Source organism: Miniopterus natalensis, chromosome 2, assembly GCF_054644295.1.
Source record: "Miniopterus natalensis isolate mMinNat1 chromosome 2, mMinNat1.hap1, whole genome shotgun sequence".
NCBI lineage: Eukaryota > Metazoa > Chordata > Mammalia > Chiroptera > Miniopteridae > Miniopterus > Miniopterus natalensis.
This window is the reverse complement of record NC_142082.1, coordinates 155272353-155293451: the sequence shown is the minus strand read 5'-3', so window position 1 is coordinate 155293451 and position 21099 is coordinate 155272353. Positions and strand designations below refer to the sequence as shown.

Below are 21099 nucleotides of genomic sequence, written 5' to 3'. Positions count from 1 at the left end.
AGACTAAGACAAGTGAGATGACAAAAAAAAGTGAGATCTAAAACAAAAAAATAAGTGTTAACCTCTTTTCTCTCGTTCTACTCTCCCAAATACTCAAATGTTTCTTTACCTCTCATTCGTGGGCCAGATGTCATCAATTCATTGTCATCGTCCCGTTTTTTGTTACCTAAGTCTATGGTATTAACTGTCACTGTTGATCTTATCTCTTTCTGAGCAGCCTTCATTCGGTCATATAGAACTTTGAAGAATTTTTCTGACCTTTTTTGTTCATGCAACTGCTGGTAGAAAGAATACTGCAAGAAAACATATTTTAAGATATCAATACCCAGGCAGAGAAAAATAGTGTTTTTATGCTTGAAATAAACATAAGGATTATAAATGAAAGCACACATTTAATGTGCTGCCCTCTATCATTTCGTAAATAATAAATTGGCAGCTTTTGCCAGTTCCCTGTACTAGTTCATGTATACTACTAATTTCTTGTATTTGCTTAGTACTTTCCACTAAAATCCAACATACTTCATATGTTATTTAATTCATCCTAACTAGTTATTTTTTAAAAAATTTACAAAGGCACTGTAAGAAGTTGTATGCAAAGAGTTCTTTGATTTTTATGTTATTATAAAGTCATGTACTGATTCAACACATATTTATGGAGTGCCTACTATGTGCCAGGCCTTATATTAGACTAGAAATAGAACAAAAGGAAAAACAACCGCAGTCCCTGCCCTCATGAGTTTGTCATCTAAAGAAAACTGCCACTAATCCAATGATCACCCTGTACAAATGAGTTTATGGAGAGTTAGAGTTGTTTTTCTTTTTATCTAAATTACAGAACATTTCATTTAGAATATGTTACCATGGCAACCTCACTCACAGGAATTCACTGATAAATAGGCACTAACTACTTTGGTACTTCATTAGCTACATTGCTTTGCATAGGGTATAGGACAAGCCCACCGTAAAATAAATTCTGCTTTATGGTTTATAACGATGTAGAAAGGATTCAACACCAAAAATATGGTTAAAATGTATCTTAGTGAGAGGTGGAAAATCCGCCCTAATCATCTGCTCAGTGACTTAGGGAAACATCCAGCAGAGGCAGGAGAAAGGAAAAGTGATACACTCTAGAGAAGTCAGAATTTGCACTTCGTGGGGACATTATAAATTATTAATACTAAAACCATGGGCTAGACACAACACAAACAAGAGAAATAAAGTAAAAAGTTTTTAAAATAATAATCCCAGTAACTGGTGATTTAGAGAGTTATATAACCTCACTGAGAGACAGTGTGAAGAAAACTTAAAAAAAAGCAATGGCTTCCAGATCATGGAGAATTGAGCATAATCCAATAAATCTAAACAGCCAATTCTGGGGAGTTTGGCTCCTGCAGATATGCTTTCCTGCAGGAAGGAACGCCTGGAACCATGACCCACAGATCCTGGGACTCGTAGGTGAGACTAACGACATTGGGTCTTGACATGGGTGCCTGCCCTGAAATGTTTGATATCAGCAATGTATATTCACAGAATGGTCTATGAAGCCTTAGAAGCTGGCTTCACATCCATAAGGGGAAGCTCCTAAGCAGAGGGCTAGCAACCCCTCAAGGAAGCAGGCCAAAAAGCCGCAGTAACCATAGCAACTAGAGTGAAACAGTCAAGCTGGTTCTGTTAATTCAAAGGATAAATGCAGCATTCGCAGACCCTACAGTCCCACAAATTAAGCTGGTGCTTAAATTCTAATATTTTCAATATAATGGAGTTAGAAGATTGAAGGGGATTCTAATATATTAATGAGGAAGTTGTAAGAACTTTGTGGCTCTATTAAAACAAAGTTTTATAATTTATGTAGTTCCTTGACATATATTATCTCTTTGATACTTTCAGTACAACCTTGTGATGAATAGACAGTGTTCTTATTTCCACTTTATAGATTTAAAAATGAGGTTTAGTAAAGACAAGTGAATTGCCCCAATATTATGTAACCGGTAAGTGGTGAAGCTAGGATATAAATCCAGATTCTCTAACTCTAAATCACCAAATTCATCAAGTAACTTCTTAAGCTCAAAACAGCAAATTATTTACACAGACCACACCTTTCTTAAACCAGGGCTTAACAAATCTGAACATGATTTTAATAAAGATAAAGCATGTGCTTTCTATATATGTATATAATCTCAACAGGTAGTATAAGGATTTCTCTTACTAAAGATACAGTTCTTGATTAGGAAACTATCTCCATCAGCTGCACAGAGTACAGGGGAAACTGTAAGGTGTTTTTTAGGAGCGAAGGGTGATGGATAAACCGATGTGTGTGGCAGAGGAAGTACTTTACCCCAAGAAGGAGTGGGGAGACTAGAAATGGGAGGGCAGAGAAGGGAAATGAAGTGAGGAGCTGGAGAGACAGAGTAAGAAAGACTAGGGCATGAGACAGGGTGAATCAGCCAGAGAAATTTCCAAAGAGTGAGGAGGTAAAAGGTGATTTTAGAAAGGAGATGCTTAAGTGGTTCAGGACACACACTCTCAAGCCAGGCTGCATGGGTTTGAATCCTGACTCTCTCTCTAACTAGCCATGTGATCTTAGATAAGGAACTTAAACCACCCATCTCAGTTTCTTTCTTGGGAAGATAATATAAAAGTTAACTAGTAGGTTGTTGTAAGGATTAACCAAGTTAATATACGTAAAGCAGTAAGAACAGTGCCTGGTATTTAGGAGGTATTAGTTTCATTATTAATGTTCAATTTGAAATTGTAATGTAAATATCTCCTTTACCCTCCCCCTTAACCAATCTTTAATAAGTATATTCAACATATAAATTGATTTATGTAGCTAGGATGGGGGTCAGAGTCCTATCTCAGTGCCACAGATATAGGGGTGTCAAGAGAACCCATGAACTAACAAAGCAAGACATTGGTGGCTAAGGAGACTGTGAGAACGGACAACCCCCTAGGGTCTGGCAGAAGTCTTGGAGAGCAGTGGGTTTTAGAGTGCTAAAGAGCAAAGAACAGGATCTCAGTTGACCTCTTCGAGCCAGAAACGCCCAGCTGACATCCGGGTTATACAATGATGTGGATACATGAGAAATCAGAATACGGTAAGGCTAGTAAATTGTCATAACCCATCTTAAAAGAAGGTTCTCACACATACAAAATAATTTAATGCTGTTTCATTAACAAATATTTGTTGAATGGACCTAAAGCACTATAGATATAAAGACTAGAACATGATCCCTTACTTTAAGAAAGATGACATTGGAGAGGCAAGATGTCATACAAATAACAAAAGAAGATGATTCCATCTGATGAGCCTCTGTGGCCTAGAAACAGGAATCTAGAAAGTACTGTAATCCCCAAGGATTGCTTCTACCTAAAGATGCCCCAAAAATCTTTTACTTCTATTCTCTGGATACATCTAACATTACAGAGTTGTCTAGAAAATTTCTTTAGAAAATCCAAACTGATTATCTGGTTGAAGAAGAAAGACAATTTCCAAGAAAACTACCCAAATCCTGCCGCCACCACCATTCTCTTTCACGCAGCTTCCCTCAGAAGAATCTGTGCTGGAGCACAGGCAAAGTGCCAACTGAGTATTAAATAAATAAGTGCTATGGGAACTCAGATAAACGAGTGATTGCCTGTGGCCCCGGGCAGACAGGGAAGGCTGTGAAGAAGGACCATTCATTTATAGAGCCGTCACTCCTGACCATGGATTAACCCCTAGATTAGGCCAGACAGGATGCCAGGCACAAGGGATACAAAGATGAACAACATGTGGTCTCAACCTTTAGGATCCATAATTTACTACACTTGTTTTCTAGTTAAAAAGTATCAGTGTTTTAAGGTTGTGTTTTGGTCACTGCACTGTTTGCTGTTCATGAGGCTCTTATTCCTCAAGCCCCCTGCTATTGGATATGTTGTATTGTGAAATTCCCGTTGTTCATTGTATTTGATCACTAAATAAAGGAAAATATCCTAGTTCTTATTTAGATGTGGCTACTACTTGCCACGAATAGGGAAAATGAATTCTGGAATTTCTAATTAGGTGTAAGCGTAGTTTCCTTCCCTGACCAGGGCAACCCTAGAGAGAGCCGGTAGTGAGTGGCAGGACTAGAGGATAACGTGCCCCTTGGCGAGCATGCCCAAGCTCTCAGGCTCTGCCTCTGAGTGCGGAGGAACCCAGGGAAAACTTGGCAGGAGTTTCAAAGTGACAACGCTCTCTTCTGGAAATAGCGGTCTGAGCCTTGCGTGCAGGTGAGCATATTGCTCGCTGTAGTAGAGCACTAAATTGATGAATGATGACTTTCAAGTCACCCTGCCCTGAGCTGAATGAACAAGTGAAATGGTTCTTCTCTCGCCCTGCTAATGAAAAATTCACATTCTCACCACGTCAGGGTAACGAGCACTGGGAGGTTAGGGGCAACAGTAATGGTACTGTTCTAAACTTCTAAAAATGTATATGGGAATGGATGTGTTGAGATGGCTGGTGAATGTTGAGACCTGCTATAATGCCAAATACTGTGGGAGGAATTTATATATATATCACTCTTTTAATGAATACACTGACTTCTTAGATGAGTCAAATGTCGCATTTATCTGCTGAGAGTCAGACTAAAATTTTCCTAAGCAAATCAGAACTTTCTGGTATAATGTTAGAGAGGATGCTTCTAGGGAATTTTCTGCTTCACTGAATAATTTGTGAAGCTCTGTAGTTTCTATAGCAAATCAAATAAATTTATAAGGAAAATGGGATACAAGACTGGTTTATATATATTAGTCTTAAGAAGCTAAGAGAAAAAACATTATTTTCCCTTGGTTTCTACAAGAAGTAAATAATAAATGCAAATAACAAATGCAATGCTCATCATGATAAGCAGGTACCTGAGTCTGTGTATTTCCTCCTTCGAGCAAGGCAATGCCAAGCAAAATGCCTTCTGAAAAAATTCTGTCATTTTTGGTGTTCACTATAACATCGATGACAAGTTCAGATGCACCTTCTTTGTCCAGTAGACACTGGATATCTGACATTGATATCGCTGTCTTATCTGAGTCTTGCCCAGAAAAACTTCCTGCAATTAGGAAATATAAATAAATGAACCTTAATTATAGACATTATTAATATCTAAGGTTTTGAAATTCTTAAACCTTAAGAATATTTAAAATTGGGACTCTTTACCTACAAAGTTAAATATAACTGAAGCTTGGTGTTTTATTTAAAATAAAAAGTTTGTAAAAATTTAACTTATTTATTAAATGTATACCATCTGTAAGTGATTTCTCTTAATAAAAAATACTTTAGAAAAGGAAACTAGCTTTATTTGTTTTTAATTTACATATTAAGAAATTATTACTTAGTTTAACTAATTTCCAATGTTAAAAGACAAAATTAATTCTAATGTTCAAATCCATTGTTTTATGAACCTGAAATGGTAGGAAGGTTTTTAATAGTGCTTCTCATTTATTTTTTTAGTTTTATCGAGATATCATAGACATACAAGTTTAAGGTATACAACATAATGATTGATATATGTGTTATTGCAAAATGATCGTAAAAAGATTAGTTGATATTCATCACTTCACATAGTTGAATTTTTTCCCCTTGTGATGAGAACTTTTAAAGTCTACTCAGCAACAGTCAAATGTACAATACAGCAGTGTGAAGTACAGCCATCATGCTGTGTATTATATCCTCAGAATTTATTTTGTAATTGAAAGTTGTACTTTTTGACCACCTTTATTTAATTCCCCTATCCCCCGCCCCTACCTCTGGCAACCACAAATCTCCCCTGTTTCTATGAGTTCGTTTTTTTTAGATAAGACATAGTGAGATCATACAGTATTTGTATTTCTCTGACTGACTTATTTCACTTAACATAATTCCCTAGAGGTCCATCCATGTTGTTGCAAATAGCATGATTTCCATCTTTTTATGGCTGATAAGAGTGCTTTTTAAATGAAATTTTTATATTTGTGCTATTTTAAGTAAAATACTAGGGAACCAGCCTGAAAATGTTATGAGAATGTAAAAATGAAGAGAAAAAATGGTAAGACTTGCCTCCCCCTTGTACAGATTTGCTGTAGGTTCCAGAAAGGTGTCCATTTATACCAACTCCATAATCACCTTTAAAGTATCGATTCAGGAGTATTTTTCTTAGTGTGTTACCCTAAAAAAAAGAAGAAGAAAAGTGTTGGTTATTGTTTCTTTTTCTAATAAAAGAGGAAAATATCAGTATGTTAAGTGCCACCTAAATGCATTTCATCAATGATGTAGAGATATGGAAAAAATTAATTTTATACTGCCTAAGATTTTTAGAGGCAAAAGTTTGTAACTATTTCCCAAGAAAATAAAAATTTTGTTTCTGCAAGAAATAAAGAAAAAAATATATAAATTTGAGGTGCTTCAAAAGCTTAGGGTCCCAGTGTTGGTAAGAATATTAGTGGCACCTGAAGAGAAATAGATTAGTGAACATCCTAAAACTTAGAAAGCAAAAGCATTCATTAGAGCTCAGTAAAATAAGCTTGAGAAGTGCTAGGTATACAGCAGGTGCTCAAAAAATTAAGCTTGATAAGACAGTGAATTATATTTAATCTCCAAGAGCTTTATTCAAAAGACAGTAGGTAAAAAACAGCATATTCCTTTATAAAACATGCAACTTAAAAACTCCTAAGTCTTCAATTTTGTACTGGTCACAAGACATTTTTAAAACAACATACTGTGTGATATAGTCACTGGCAGGTACTTAAGAAATATAGATAACCCCAAATCTTCTACTGTATTGTTTATTATTATTTTAACAGACAAGGGCAGTTTATAAAGTATTATTTAAAGAATACTTGTTTAAACTGTTCAAATGATCACATCAACTACTGAGGTGTTATTCCGGTCCTGCAGGTATGGAAACGGTGGCCCGAGAGTCTATGGACTTAGCAGCGCATCACCCAGCTAACAGCTTGAGAGCAAGGCCTGCACTCAGTTTCTGGCTGCGGAATCGGGGCTGGCTGCCCACGCTCCGTGCACGCCCGCGCCGCAAGACACCGCCCTCTGGGCTGGGACGAGCTCTCGCAGCTCCTTCTCTCTCATGCTTTATCATCTTTCTTTCTCAAGCCCTAAGGTCCTGTCCTCCGCTCTCCTGCTGGCCTCCTCTCTGCATCTTCCCTCTCTCCGCCGCAATTTCGTCTGATCCTCCGTTGCACAATCCCTTCTGAAGGTCTGACCGCCAAATGTGCTTCCTCCGGCCTTGACCCTGCTCTCCGAAGCTTCTCATCCTGTTTCCACTTCGAATTCCTTGAACATCTGGAGGTTCTGCTGGCACTTCTAACTCAATTTTTCAGAACAGACGAGTCCTTCTCTCTTAAAATTGTTCTTCTTTCAATTTCCATTTATTTTAAGGTGATCACAATGATTCTGGTCATTTAGGCTACAAACTTAAGGGACCATTTACTACCCACCCCCTAACTTGACAGTGATTTGTGAAATCCTACCTATTCTATCTTTTCAACTGGAGCTTCCAGCAGGGCTTTCACACATTATATTTTAACCAAAGTGAACTATGTGATGATTTCTCAACCACAGTTTTCTAAGACTTTCTCTTTGTTCACCTCAAACTCTCTGCCGAAAAAGCTCCTCTGTCTTACTTATGGACATGTCCTGGCTTCCCTCTTCATTCTACAAATATTCATTAGGCACATACTGTGTTTTAAAAACTATGCTAAGTGAATAAGACATAACCCTCCCCCCAAGGAGCTTACAACAAGGTCAGTTCCATAGCAGAGATGCATAGTAGGCCCTGTGGAAGACCAGAAGGGGAAACAGTGGACCCTGAAGAGGCATTACCTGTACACCTCTGTTATTAACCCATGTGACCACCAGAGCAAAGCTGTCTTGTGCACAGTCAGTGCGCAATAAATATGTCCCAAATGTCACAATGCCAAGAATTTTGACACTCAGTGTCTGGAGTTATTTATCTTTATAGTGACTTTTATTTATTGATACTTAAGATTTTAGAACACAAACATTTATGATGGTTTCCTATTTCATGTTTCCTTCCTCTAAGACTGTTATATAAAGGGGTGTAGTGAGTAAAGGTGATGACTAGTCTTGGAAGAAAGAGTGAGAAGTAACAGCTTATTCTACCAACAAATGCAACTCTACTATCCCTTATAAAACCTAAGTGGGGTGCCCAGGGAAGACATAAGAAATGAAAAACAGTTCCTTTTTCCTTTTAAGATAAAGTTTTATGAGTTAATTTCATCAGGCCAAAGAGTGACCCTTCCAAAGGGGGAGGAAAAACAAAACAAAACATTTCTTTGGAGTCAAATGAGCTTTTACTATTTATCTCATCACAGTAGAAGGAGATGCTAATAAGGGAACTGTTAGACCCATAAGCTATGGGACTGAAGTTGTAAGTTGGGGAGAAAAATTAACTGAAAGACTAAAATTAAATGAAGGGTAGTTGGGTTTCTTGTACTAATCATGGTTCTCACCTCTACAGACCAATGCACTGCTTATCACTCTAATGCTGTAAGATACAGTTGGCCCAGCTGTAATGAACAAAGCTCACAAATGTGAAAATCCTGGCCTGTTTTTCTTGAAATTGCACAAGTCAGTGTCTCTGTCTAGAAATGAACCTGTTGTGAATAGAGGCCTGGGCCCTTGTAAACTCACTCCCTTTTGATTCTCTGTAAAGACAGACTTTTAACCTCACTCCACGAACCCAACCAAGAGATGAACAAAAAATAGTTTATTTCCTTTTAGAAATAAAAAACTGCAATTTACCCTTTGTTTTAAAAAATGCTTTTTATATTGCTAGAAGAATAAAGTTGTCCAAAACCAACCACAGAGTAAGAACTGTGTCACATCAAATTTTAAAAAGCACACTATTTATCATTATTTCTAAATTCTCTTTAGGCAGATAAAACAAAATCACAGGTACTTATCAGATTTAATAACATCAAAATCAAATAAGCAACACTCTTCTTATCCAATCCCAGCCTAGTTAGAAGCATATGTTTCCTAACACTGGAAATGACATAGAGAGGGGAGGGGTTTCCCTATATCTGGGTCCTTAACTCTGGAACCACACTGCCTAGGTTCCAATCCCTCTATACTACATACTAACTGGAGGATCTTAAGAGAGTTACTTTACCAACCTGTGCTTCAGTTCCAGAACTGTCAAATGGAATACTCATAACACTTACCCTCACTGTTTTCTGTGATTATTAAACAAGTGAAAATATGTAAAGTACGTAGGACAGTCCTTGGCACACAGTAAGTATAAGTTGTGTATAGTTGATGTCATTGCTGCCAGAATTAATATTACCCACATTATGAAATAATTTATAATTTACAAAGTGCTTTTGTACACACTCTCTCACTTTATACCAAACCTTCCCACAAAAGTAAAAAAAATTCTAATGTACTAAGAAAATGACAAAAATAATACATGATAAACTGCCCAAAAATCCTAATGTCCACTATTAACCAGTCCTTGTACTAGTGAGCTAATATGCATATACCTCACTATATAAAATGTTCCTTACAATTTCACTAAAATGGAAAAAAATGCCACCTTGGTTCAAGCTCCAGTTGGTGCTAAAAATGAACAAAAAATAAGTTCAGATAGAACAGGATTATGGTCTGTTTGTCTTAGTCACCCTCGTTTAAGACTGGAAAACTTTAGATATTGCTACATCACAAGTTTAGCAGAACTGCCTTCTGTTGGCAAATATCAAGCTCTGTCTTGAGGGATGAGAGGCAGGTACTGTGTTTCACTTGCCCTGGGGCCTTCTTCCTGGGCTCCCCTGTCTGATGGGCTACAGTGCTGAGAGCACAGATGCAAGTCCTTTCCCCAAATTCCTTCAACTCAAATAAAGTGATTGTAGAACCACTGTCAGAAACCGTGGGGCCAGGGTTGTAAATTATTGTCCTCTGAGTTATAATTGCTATGGCAGGAATTTGGGAAAGAACTAAAAGCACATTAATCCATTTTGAAAGAATTCTACAACAACAAAGAAATCTGACTTCTGCACTGGCTCTTCAATTCCAACGTGAATTCCTGACTGGGCTTCCCAGCGAAGGTGTCTTTGTTGGATTAGGCCAAGTAGCAGAAAAATGTCCTTTCCAGTCTTTTCCGTATCAGAGTCAATTCCAGGCCACAAGACACAGCTTTTAGCCAATGTCTTCATGTGAACACATCCCAGATGTGCTAAATGTAACATAGCCAAGATAACTAACAATCACCTTCTGAAATTACAACAAAACATCTCCATAAAAAGACATCTTCTGTGGCCAGAGAAGTCATGCTGACAGTTTGTGAATATCTGGGAGGACTGCTTTTATCCTGACCACTTCCTGTGGCACCAGTTCCAATGTATCAAAAATTAAGAAGCTCAGAACTTAGTGTCTTTCGCGGATAGAAAAGATAACAAAAATTTATTAGTCTTAGAAAAGACGAAAGATTTTCTTTGATTCTAGAGAGAGCACAACACTGTTTGCCTTAACAGGAGTTAACAGCATTGGAAGTGAAGAGTTCAGCACTGTGATATTTGAGGTACTAATTCCACGTCTGCTCCCTTTCCCCTGGAAAACTTGTATACTAATGTAATATTTTTTCCATTGTGGACAATATCATCAAGACATCATCAAAAGATGATACCACAACCAGCGTCCTAGAAAACTAATTCCTCAACTGAAAATTCAAAAGGTAATAAAAATTGCAAACTAAAGATACTTAATTTGGGGTTTTCCCTCAAAGGCCAGCTTGGACAAGATCTTCAAGGGGGTGACTGCATGTATCTGTAGTCTCCACATAGTCTCAATTTATCATTAAACTTGGTACTTTTGGCCTAATTGGTGTTTCCTTAACCTTTTTGTTTAAAGACAGCATGTCTGATTAGATATTTTTCCGCATTTGAATTCCCAGGGGTGAAAAGCTACATTTTTAATTTCAAATAAATCATTGTAACAGCTGTACCCTAATGGAATTACATTAGATCCACCATTATAATCAACTATATCTTCAAGGAACTCCTCTGGGATTGTGGCCAATCCCCTATAATCTAGCTGTCTAATGTTTTGAATTTCTTGGTCACTGACTCCAAGAAGTACAGGCAACTCCTTCCCCAAATGCTTTCCTCAGCTTCCATAAGGTGAGAAACACAAATGTCAATAGTAGTAGTTCTTACATATATTCACAAGATGCTCTTCATCAACACAATGACACAATCATTATAATCTTGGAAAACATACAGATGTCTCAACAATTCTAGTAAAAAAAGTTTATGAAATAAAAAGACTGGAACATTTTCAAACCAGTTATTCATACACTACAATGACATCTACTTCCATCTTCTCTCCTTCCCTTTTTAAAAAAATATTCATTGTAAACACGTATTACATTTCTGCCATGTGTCAGGAACTAGGAAAGGGGTTGTAAAAAGCAATTGTGCAGCATATACTAAAAGAATTTTCAAATATATAGTTAGACATATCGTACTGTTTTTCAAAATAAAAAATTCAGGCCATTTGATTCCATTTGTGAATTTAAACATTTAAACAGTATATAATATTATTTAATTTTTAATTGACTTTTAGAGAGAGGGGAAAGGAGAGGGAGAGAGAGAAACCTTAATGTAAGAGTGAAACATCCATCAGCTGCCTCCCGCACGCCCCAGGGAAACAGCCCGCAACCTCTTGGTGCACAGGAGGGTGCCCAACCAACTGAGCCACGCTGGCCAAGGTGATATTTAAATTTTTGATGATGATGCTGGAGATAAAAGTGACTTCAGTCATCACTCCAGGTTTATCAAATATCCTAGCCTCTAGGCAAACAGGGTTGCTAAGAAGGCTTTTTAGGGGATGGCTCCTTGCCCCATAACTAGTAAAGAGGAAAGAAAACTATCTTCTTTGGGGTATAATCAAAGCTTCTCAGTAACTTATTTCCAGGAAGCATACTGATTAACATCAGACTCCACAGACTCATACACTTCAACCATTTTAATACAGGGTCTTACTTAACTTCAGAGGTTGAGAATTTATGCAACCCCTTGTCAACAGCACTTGAGAATGGATTTTTCTACTCCTAATTGCTTAGTGTTCTGAGTAAGCAGTCTTCATCTAACTTCCAGAACATAAAGAGTTCAGAGAAGACTAAATAAGCAAGCGATGAATGGGCAAGCTCTAGATAACATTTCCCTATTGAAGCAACACTACTGGACTCACACATCATAAATCACTTACCTCATAAAATCACACTCAAACAGCACTATGCACAACCAATAAAGCTAAGCCCACGATCCCCCAGTACGGAGTGTAGAAAGCTACTACAGTACTATTTGTTAGTGAAAAAATGGAATCAATATGCTGCCAAGGCAAGCACGTGCGCTCACAGCAAAGGCTAGGAAAATGGAATTTCAAGCGGTCGTTTCAAAGCTTCTGGAAAGACTGTGTCCTGAGGCATGTGAGGTAGGGATACAGCTCAACAGTAAACTCAGATTATGGGAGGCTTCAGAGAACACAAGAGGGTAAAGGAGGGGGAAAGAGATGGGAATAAATGTGAGCGCCAACCTTGATCTGAATGTGACATGAAGTACAATGGGCGAGTTTTCCTCCTGGACAATGGGAAAGGTCATATTTAGCTTGCTGTTTTAGATGCTCAAGTGCTGTGATGCTGTTATATTTCCACATCACTTAGTAAAGACTGATACGTAAATTCAATTTTGCAAGGTGGTGTAACAAGAGGTAAGGAACAATAATACATAAAGAGGTGAGACCAGCACTCTACTCTTCAGCAGCCCTATATTCACCTTCCTGTTTCTGTGGAGTCTCTCAAATTCTCAGTGCAGTCTTTGAGCTCCAGGCTATGATCTACTGATCTATAATCAAGAGAACGTTGGCCAAACGGGCAATGAGAAGAGCACATGAATCTAAAAGCTGTTAGGGAAACAACATGGGGTGGGGGGAGAAAGAGAGAGAGAGAACCTCATCCCTTTCCCCTGAAATGTTAGAAATTGTCCTTAAAAGGGAGGAAGAAAATTAACACTTGCATTAATTATCAATCAATGCAAACATTTTAACAAAAGAAGTATGGAGCTAAATTTTAATAAATTCAGACTATATTTAGAAGTTCCTAAGATAGGAGAGAAATACTTAATGGAATCTATAGAATGAAGAAGAGGTCTGCACAGCACAACTCCAAAGGAAGGTCTTGTCTTGAGAATTACATGAGAATATCTACACACAATTTTACATATAATACATGCATTTTATGGAAGCCCCAAGCATTAAAAGGCTGTGTACTTAGTGGGAATTATAATGTGCAGAGACCAACGGAATTGGTTTGAATCTTGGCTCTGCCACTGGCATTTTAATCTCTAGAAGCTTATTTAACTGTCCTGAGACTCAGTTTCCCCATTTGTGTATAGTAATATCCATACTGCAAGGCTATTTTAAAGATTAGAAATTACATAGGAAAAGCTTTATGTTCTTAGCCCACAATAAGTGCTAAATGAACAGTTACTGTAATATTTTTTTAGCGCTGAAAGGAAAATAAGGCTTGCACAACTCATAATAAATATAGCATATTACAATGCCCAGTGCCAGGAAGACAGCCAGAGCTTTTAACTGCTAACACACATCTTGCTCCAACCTTCCACAATTTTTTGAGAAAAGGCTAATGAAAAACAGCATTCATTTTGTAGATTACTTTGAAGCAAACTTGATCAGTATGTTATGGTTTCATAAAAATAACACCTATACATGCACAGGTTTCAACCATCCCTACTGCATGTACAAAGCAGAATTCTTCAGAAGTCAATTTAGATCAAGTTTTCTTAAAGTAGTGTTAGTTGGAAAACCAATATTCCAAGATATATCGGAACAGAGCAATTTTCTGTCCTAATATTTAACAAAAGAAACTTACGAAAAATATTGAATATACTTATAAAATTATCATACAACACTTGTTCGTTAGGAAAAATTGTGCTTCTTAATCATTCTCCCTATACTCACTCGGTGCCCTTCAAACACATTCTCCACTCAGTACACAAAGGGTTATAAAATAGCAGAGGACTAAAATTCAGGATAAATGAATATATAAAGGATGATTACAAATCAGTGAGGAAAAATAATCCAGTACAAAAGTGGACAAAGGAACTGAAACAGCACTTCATATAAGGTACACAGATGGCCAAGAAACATGAAAAAATGCTTACCTGTAACAGTGATTATGGGAACACAAATTAAGACGACACTAAGACACTACATTGGCCCACTAGGCTGGGAAAATTTAAGTCTTACAAAACCGAGTGCTGGAGAGCATGTGGATCAATTGTGGGAATGCAAATTGATTTTTATGTACAATCACTCTGGAAAACATATGTTCTCACCCAGCAATTCCAAAGCATGTGCCCCAGGAGACACATAGTACAGCATACTACGCATGTATATTAGCGTTGATATCAAACAAACAAGCAAAAAATCAACAAACAAAAACACAAAACTCGAATCAACCCAAATATCCACTTACAGGAAAATGGATCAATAAATCGTGGTATATTCCCAGAATGCAATATTATACAGTGGTAAACATGAATGAACTAAAGCCTCACAGCAACACACGACAACCTTGATAAATCTTAGAAACCTAAAGTTGAGAGAGGGAAAAAACAGAAGGAACAAGTCCTACAAGACCTGCAGTGTGGCATGAAAAATGCGACCTACCAATTGTCTCTGAGAGGGGCAGCCAGAGCACCAAAGTAGACCCAAGATGTTCTCATTCTTCAGTTGGCTGGGGGGGGAATCAGGGGCCTTTATTATGTTATTATACTTAATAATTAAAAATGATGTTGTAATATTCTTTCATATAAAGTCAATATTTTATTAAAAGAAAATACCTGTATTAAACAAAATTGTGGCTGCTTTTTACACATGTTCTGTTGTTTTCCACCTCTCTTTGAACACTGACCAAAATCCATAGCGTGGCCTAGGTGAGAATTCATGATCCCACACCTACAAATCTTGGACCATCCTCACCACTGTTCTCTGAACCAATCTACACCTTCCTCCCGGCACACAACACCTACAGTGTCTCATCATGTGCCCTTCAGCTTCAAGACACTAGCAGATGATGTTCCCATTTGCCAGCCAGGCTTTCGAGCCTCCCACCTCCCCCTGCCCAGACTTCCAGCTTTGCCTGGTTAACTCCTGATCAACCTTCAGCTCTCAGCTCAACCACACAGAGTCATCCTCTCTGACCTTACCAACCTAGCTCTCCTTCAATCCTCTCATAACACCATGTACTTCACCATGTGGTTTAGTTTTATATTTATTCGCATCAATCTTTAGATGATTTCTATCTCCCTTACTAGATTATAAGCACCATGAGCACAGAAACTGTGCCTTTCCTTCCTTTTTGGCAGACCATGAACTTCAACACCTCATGCAAAATCTGGCACATTAAGTACTCAATAATTATCTTTGAATGAACGCATAAATCAGTAATTCTAAAGGAGTGATCACTACATTCAACAACGAAATTTGGTGCTGAATGCCATCTATTAAACACTGCAATATGTTGTACATCATGTCTTATAACTTTGGCAAATATTTGAGATATATTCAATGTTACTTGCATATTAAATATTTTTAGTGCACAAACTCATTAACTATGGTTCTATGGCTAAAAGAAGGCAGTTGTGTTGGAATTCAACAAGCAAATGTTAGAACACTTAAAAGAAAGGTGAACAATTCCAACACTCAATCTGAACACATTAATATGCCAAAATCCAGTCCAAGTTCTTCCCTTGTTATATCTATTGCAATAGAAGTTTCATCTTTTACTGAAAAACACAGAAACCTCTTTGACTCTGTACATCACACAGGGATCTGACTTAGCAACAGAATCTCTAATATTATGTGAATATGTCATTTTAAAAGAGAAAAAGTCACTCTTGTCTTTAAAAATAATGTTTGAGTCATAAATTATAATATATGATAAAATTAAAGATAATTCTATTTTATCCCAGTTTTCCATCATGAAACGAAAATCACTTCCTTTTGGTGTTTGTCATTAGACATTAAAAATTCTGTAGACTTAATTTTGATCCTTTCTTGCATCAAACTGTCCATGAGACCATATATTTCGTCTGCTCTAATACAAGCACTTATCTGCTCTCATGAGCTCCTAATGGTGTTTTACAGGTTAACCATAATTTTCAAAGAACTTCATAGGGAAAACCCATGAGGCAGTGATTTAGAACTAGTGGAAACTAGGCAGTCTTTATAAACATTCATCAACATTCTGAAGCACCCATACACTTATCAAAAGAAAAATGAGGCCTCCATCCAACAAACCCAAAGGTGCTAAAGGACAGAGTGCCAAACGTCTATCCCGGAAGGAGGCTTTTTCCAAAGGCCTTTGATGAGGTTTATACAGTCTTTTGAACACTATTTTGAAAATCATTTGGGTTCCCCATGGCATACACCATGGCAGATATTTCACTACTTCATCTGGCACTGCAACTGGAATCCAGGGCAGTAAGAAACTAACACTTTACTTTTAATAACATGCGAAGCACATCTGCTGATACGGAAGCCTGGCTGCTTGGTGGTGCTGTGGCGCTAGGCTTGGTTCTGCGCTGTCAATGTGCATTTCACAGGCCTGCGAATCGCCTGCTGACGTTAGCTTCCAAAATAAACAAGAGGAAATACTCTCAAGCTGAAAAGGGAGCTTAAAAACCTTCAATAAATTAGATTAGAAGTAGATCAGCTATTTTTAATTAGAAAGTTGAAGAGGAGAGGAAAATGAATCAGTTAACTATAGGTTGCTGATCTAATACTTCTGAGCTGGGAAAGAGTAAGTCAATAACTAACTCTCTCCCCTTTATCTGTGTGTGTGTGTGTGTGCGTGAGCGTATATGTAATATATCCTCTTTATACTCGTGGATATTAATGCATATTTATAAAGTTATTTATCACATCTCCAGGGTATTAAAACTCTTGCTTTCTTCCCTGGGTATTGGTAAGCATAGATGACCGGTGTGCCTCCAACAATAAGAAACCATCATGTGAACAAGCACATCTCCTATTCTATTCCATTTCAATAATTCTAACACACACATTTTAACATTTCTGATTACACAGGTCACTCTAAAATCAAAAGGTGAAGGGATTAAGTACAAATTGGTTGTCATCAGTCATGGGGATGTAAAGGACAGCATAGGGAATATAGTCAATAATATTCTAATAACTGAGCATGGTGCGGGATTTACTGGGTTGAGAAACTTAATAAGTTATGTAATGTCTGGTCACTGGGGTGGACACCTGAAACTAATACGATGATGTATATCAACTGTAATTGAAATTTTTTTTTTTAATTTAAAAATAAGTAAATAACAGAGAGGTATATAGAACTAAAAAATAAATAAAAATAAAAATAAAATCAATGGTGTGTCACAACTTAATTGGCAGCATTCTTTTTCTTTCTGGTGACAGAACTGATGGCATATTAGATCTGATGAGAGGAATTATACTGAATGAAAAAATAAGGATGTCTCTTAACTGGCAGTGTAACAACTAAGCTCACAGCATGGGGCATCACTTTCATACCCATTGTTCAGTTTATATAAAGCAAGATGAAATTAGAAATTATACCAGAAATTTGGATATTTAATCACATAATCAAACTATGTTTTCAATGTTTTCCCTTTTTCATTGCTACATGTTCTATATGATACTTAAGCTCACCACCATCTTGAGTTTTGATGTCAGGTGCTCTGAGTTGGGCTTGCATTAAAATCAGTAAAGAAAATGACGACATTGATGGAGAGAAAAGGAATATTTATTTACTTACAAATCAAGATCGATGGAAAAGTAAATAAATAAGAGAAATGCCTTTAACTAATTTGTGAAGCACGGAGAGTATTAAATTGCTCTACTTAAAAAAAAAAAAAAAATCACCCCTTGATACCACTTCATACATACTACAATGACTAAAATAAAAAAGACAAACAATAAACAAATCTATGGATGGGGAAAACTGTGACACACATTGCTGATTGTAATATACAATGGTGCAACCACTTTGGAAAACTAGTTTGTAGTTCCTAAGAATTAAACATAGTTATCAAATGACCCAGCAATTCCACTCGTAGGGATATGCACAAGAGAAATAAAAACATAAGTCCACACAATAACTTGTACATGGATGTTAATAGCAGTATTATTGATAGTAGCTAAAAAGTAGAAACAACCCAGATGTCCATCAAATAATAAGTGGAAAAACAAAATGCAATATATTTATACAATGGAATATTATTTGGCAATAAAAAGGGAATGAAGTACTGATATGTTACAACATGGATGAGCCTTGAAAACATTATACTAAGTGAAAGAAGGCCATTATAAACACATATTTTATGATTGAATTTATATGAAGTGTCTAAAAGGGGCAAATCCATTGAGACAGAAAACGGATTAGTGGTTGCCAGGAGTTGGGGGTAGAGGAATGGGGAGTGGCTGCTAATGGGTATGGGGTTTCTTTCTGGAGTAATAAAAATGTTCTAAAATTAGGCAGTGGGTATTGTTTCAAATCTGTGAATATAATAAAATTCACTGAACTGTATACTTTAATTTAGCAGAATGAACTTTATGATGTGTGACTATCTCAGTAAAACTGATATAAAAATATAAAATAAATCCATTAGATTGGTTAAAGAAATCCACTATTTCAATGATTTTTAAATATGTATCTTAAAGAAAATAATGTCAGCTCTGTCTCAATTTTTACTACGCAGCTGAGGTACTACTGCTGTGTGCCACAAAATTCTGGCATTTAAATGCATCTGGGCAACAGATGTATTATAACGGCACACATTTTGAATGTTACATCTGTTAGTAAAATGTGAAGAGGCTCAAACCGCAAATTAAATATAAAATTGTATGTGTCAATTAGGAGCCAATTTCTTGTTAAAACTGCCTAATGTTTAAGGCACAATAAATCAAGCTGGTATCTAGGACTGTTTGTGTCTTGACCCGTGTGGGAAGGCAGTCCAGTGTGCTGAGCACAGGCTAGACAGTTTCCATGGATACCTCACACTACCGAGGTGCAAAAACTAAAAATCAGAAACATCACAAAAATTATACTTCACATAACATATCAGTAAACAAATATAAATCTTCCTGAAGGAAGGTGCTAGAATTTATTTTGTTGATAAGTGGATAAGGGTTTTGGGTTTTGGGGGGGAGGTGAGAAGGGAGGCAAAGTTTTTAAAAAGATAGTTTTTAAGTTGTTTTAAAATTCATCGTTGAGGAAGAATCATATTCAAAGTGCATCTATCATCATAAGGTTTACAGCAAACCTCAAGAGTTTTAAAAATATTTCGCTTTTATAGGAATCAATTACATTGAATTATTCCAGCTGAGTTTAATTAATCTGGCCACTGCATACTAATATGCTGATCTTTCCAAATAAATGTACACTGTAATTACAGCCAGGTTACTCCACCCACCAGCCTTCTGCTCCTTCCCATGAAATAAGACTACACATCTTCCAGATGTAGCATAAAAACCGCAGTGTTATTCATCAGCCATTTCAGAATTAACAAAATAAAGCATGTGAGAAACACGTGTAGCTCCCACGAGAAAAGGAGATATTCCTTACACCACTTTGCTGAGAAGAGCTGACCACACATGTGTGTTTTCACACCTTTAACAGGTTAGAGAAGGAGGAATGAGAAAGTCATGGCATCAGCTTTTTCCATGTTCCCGAGCCACTTCCACTGTTAGGCAATCAAGCCAGGTTTTATTCCCAGAACTCCAGAGATAGTCAACACGCATGGGAATACAGTTGTTTTCTTTGGACCATAGTCCAGTCACTGCGTGAGATCCAGCATGAGGGAGAGGAGGGAATACAACTTGTTTTAATAAAGGAGACAAAAAAATCAGTAAGTCTTAATAAAATTAAACCAATATTTCATTATGGATCAGAACAATTTCACAAACATGTCATGTGATGCTCACAGAACTCCTAGCTTACCATCAAGAGTCACTACATTAGCATTTCCCAAATAGTCTTGAAAAGTGTACATATGTTTTAATTTAATGTTAATATAATGACAACTTTCTGAAAAATTAGAAAAATGTTCACTGACACTGTTGAGCCAGGAGTTGGTAGTAAAAGAACTCTCCCTAGAAAAAACACCTACGTTAAATAGAACTCTACCCTCATCAAGTTTTCTCTGCTGTTGCCAATTCTCTTCCCATTTCTTATTCACTGTCGTCTCGATTCCCTCAGTTCTTCCCATTTTTTCAGTCTCTTTTCCCCTGAATTGTAACCAATCCCTTCCCTGCAGTCCCTTTTGCCTCTTGGTGTCTAATTTTTCAAGGTAGGAGGGATCGCTTTCAAAAGCAGCCCATCAGCAGCGCAGTGGCCTTTGAACCTGTTGTGTTCTCCATCTCTGTGCCACCCCACTGCTCCTACTGCCCTCCCCAACAACTCCCCGTCGCCTTTCAAGGTCTCCGCTCAAATGACACTTTCTTGGAAAAAACATCTCCCGGACACCCCTCCCTTAGCTGAACCTGTGTCCTCCAGCTCCACACTCTTCCAGCACTCTGGACTTCTCCCTCAGAGCAATTCAGTTACAAAAATTAATTCCTTGTCCAACTATTTGGTTGGTACCTGACTTTCTCACTAAACTCTAAACTCTATGAAGATGGAACAGATTGTCCAACCAGCACATCTCAAGGGCTTAGCAGACATTCAATCATTTTTTTGTAAACAATATTGTCTCAAGCATTTTTCCTATTTCCATATGCATCTGCATTCTGTCACTTTCAGAATTTCCTAATGAACATTTTTCATAGAATCAGATTCTCATTTTTCGAAATCACCGAAAAAGCCATACTATGAACTAAATATTTTTCATCCTACTCTGGCTTCTGCTGAATAGAAAATAATCATTCTCAAACATATGTGAGACCAACATACAAACATATGTGTGATCATGTTTGGGACATGTGTGGGACCAATGGATAAACAATCGGAAGGCAGCTGGGCAGAAGGGAATTTCCGTATGTCCACTTAGCTGCAAATTAAATCTTAAAGC

General features: G+C 37.2%; 1 protein-coding gene across 1 annotated transcript in view; it reads right to left on the bottom strand.

The window, feature by feature from the left end:
* ITPR2 (inositol 1,4,5-trisphosphate receptor type 2) overlaps positions 1-21099 on the bottom strand; it is a 404038-nt gene that overhangs the window by 130876 nt on the left and 252063 nt on the right. The window contains exons 38-40 of the mRNA XM_087814750.1: positions 6049-6161; positions 4879-5062; positions 110-293 (exon numbers count right to left, since the gene is read on the bottom strand). Of these exons, the coding sequence (XP_087670876.1) occupies positions 110-293; positions 4879-5062; positions 6049-6161 (481 nt within the window). The remainder of the gene's footprint in view (positions 1-109; positions 294-4878; positions 5063-6048; positions 6162-21099) is intronic.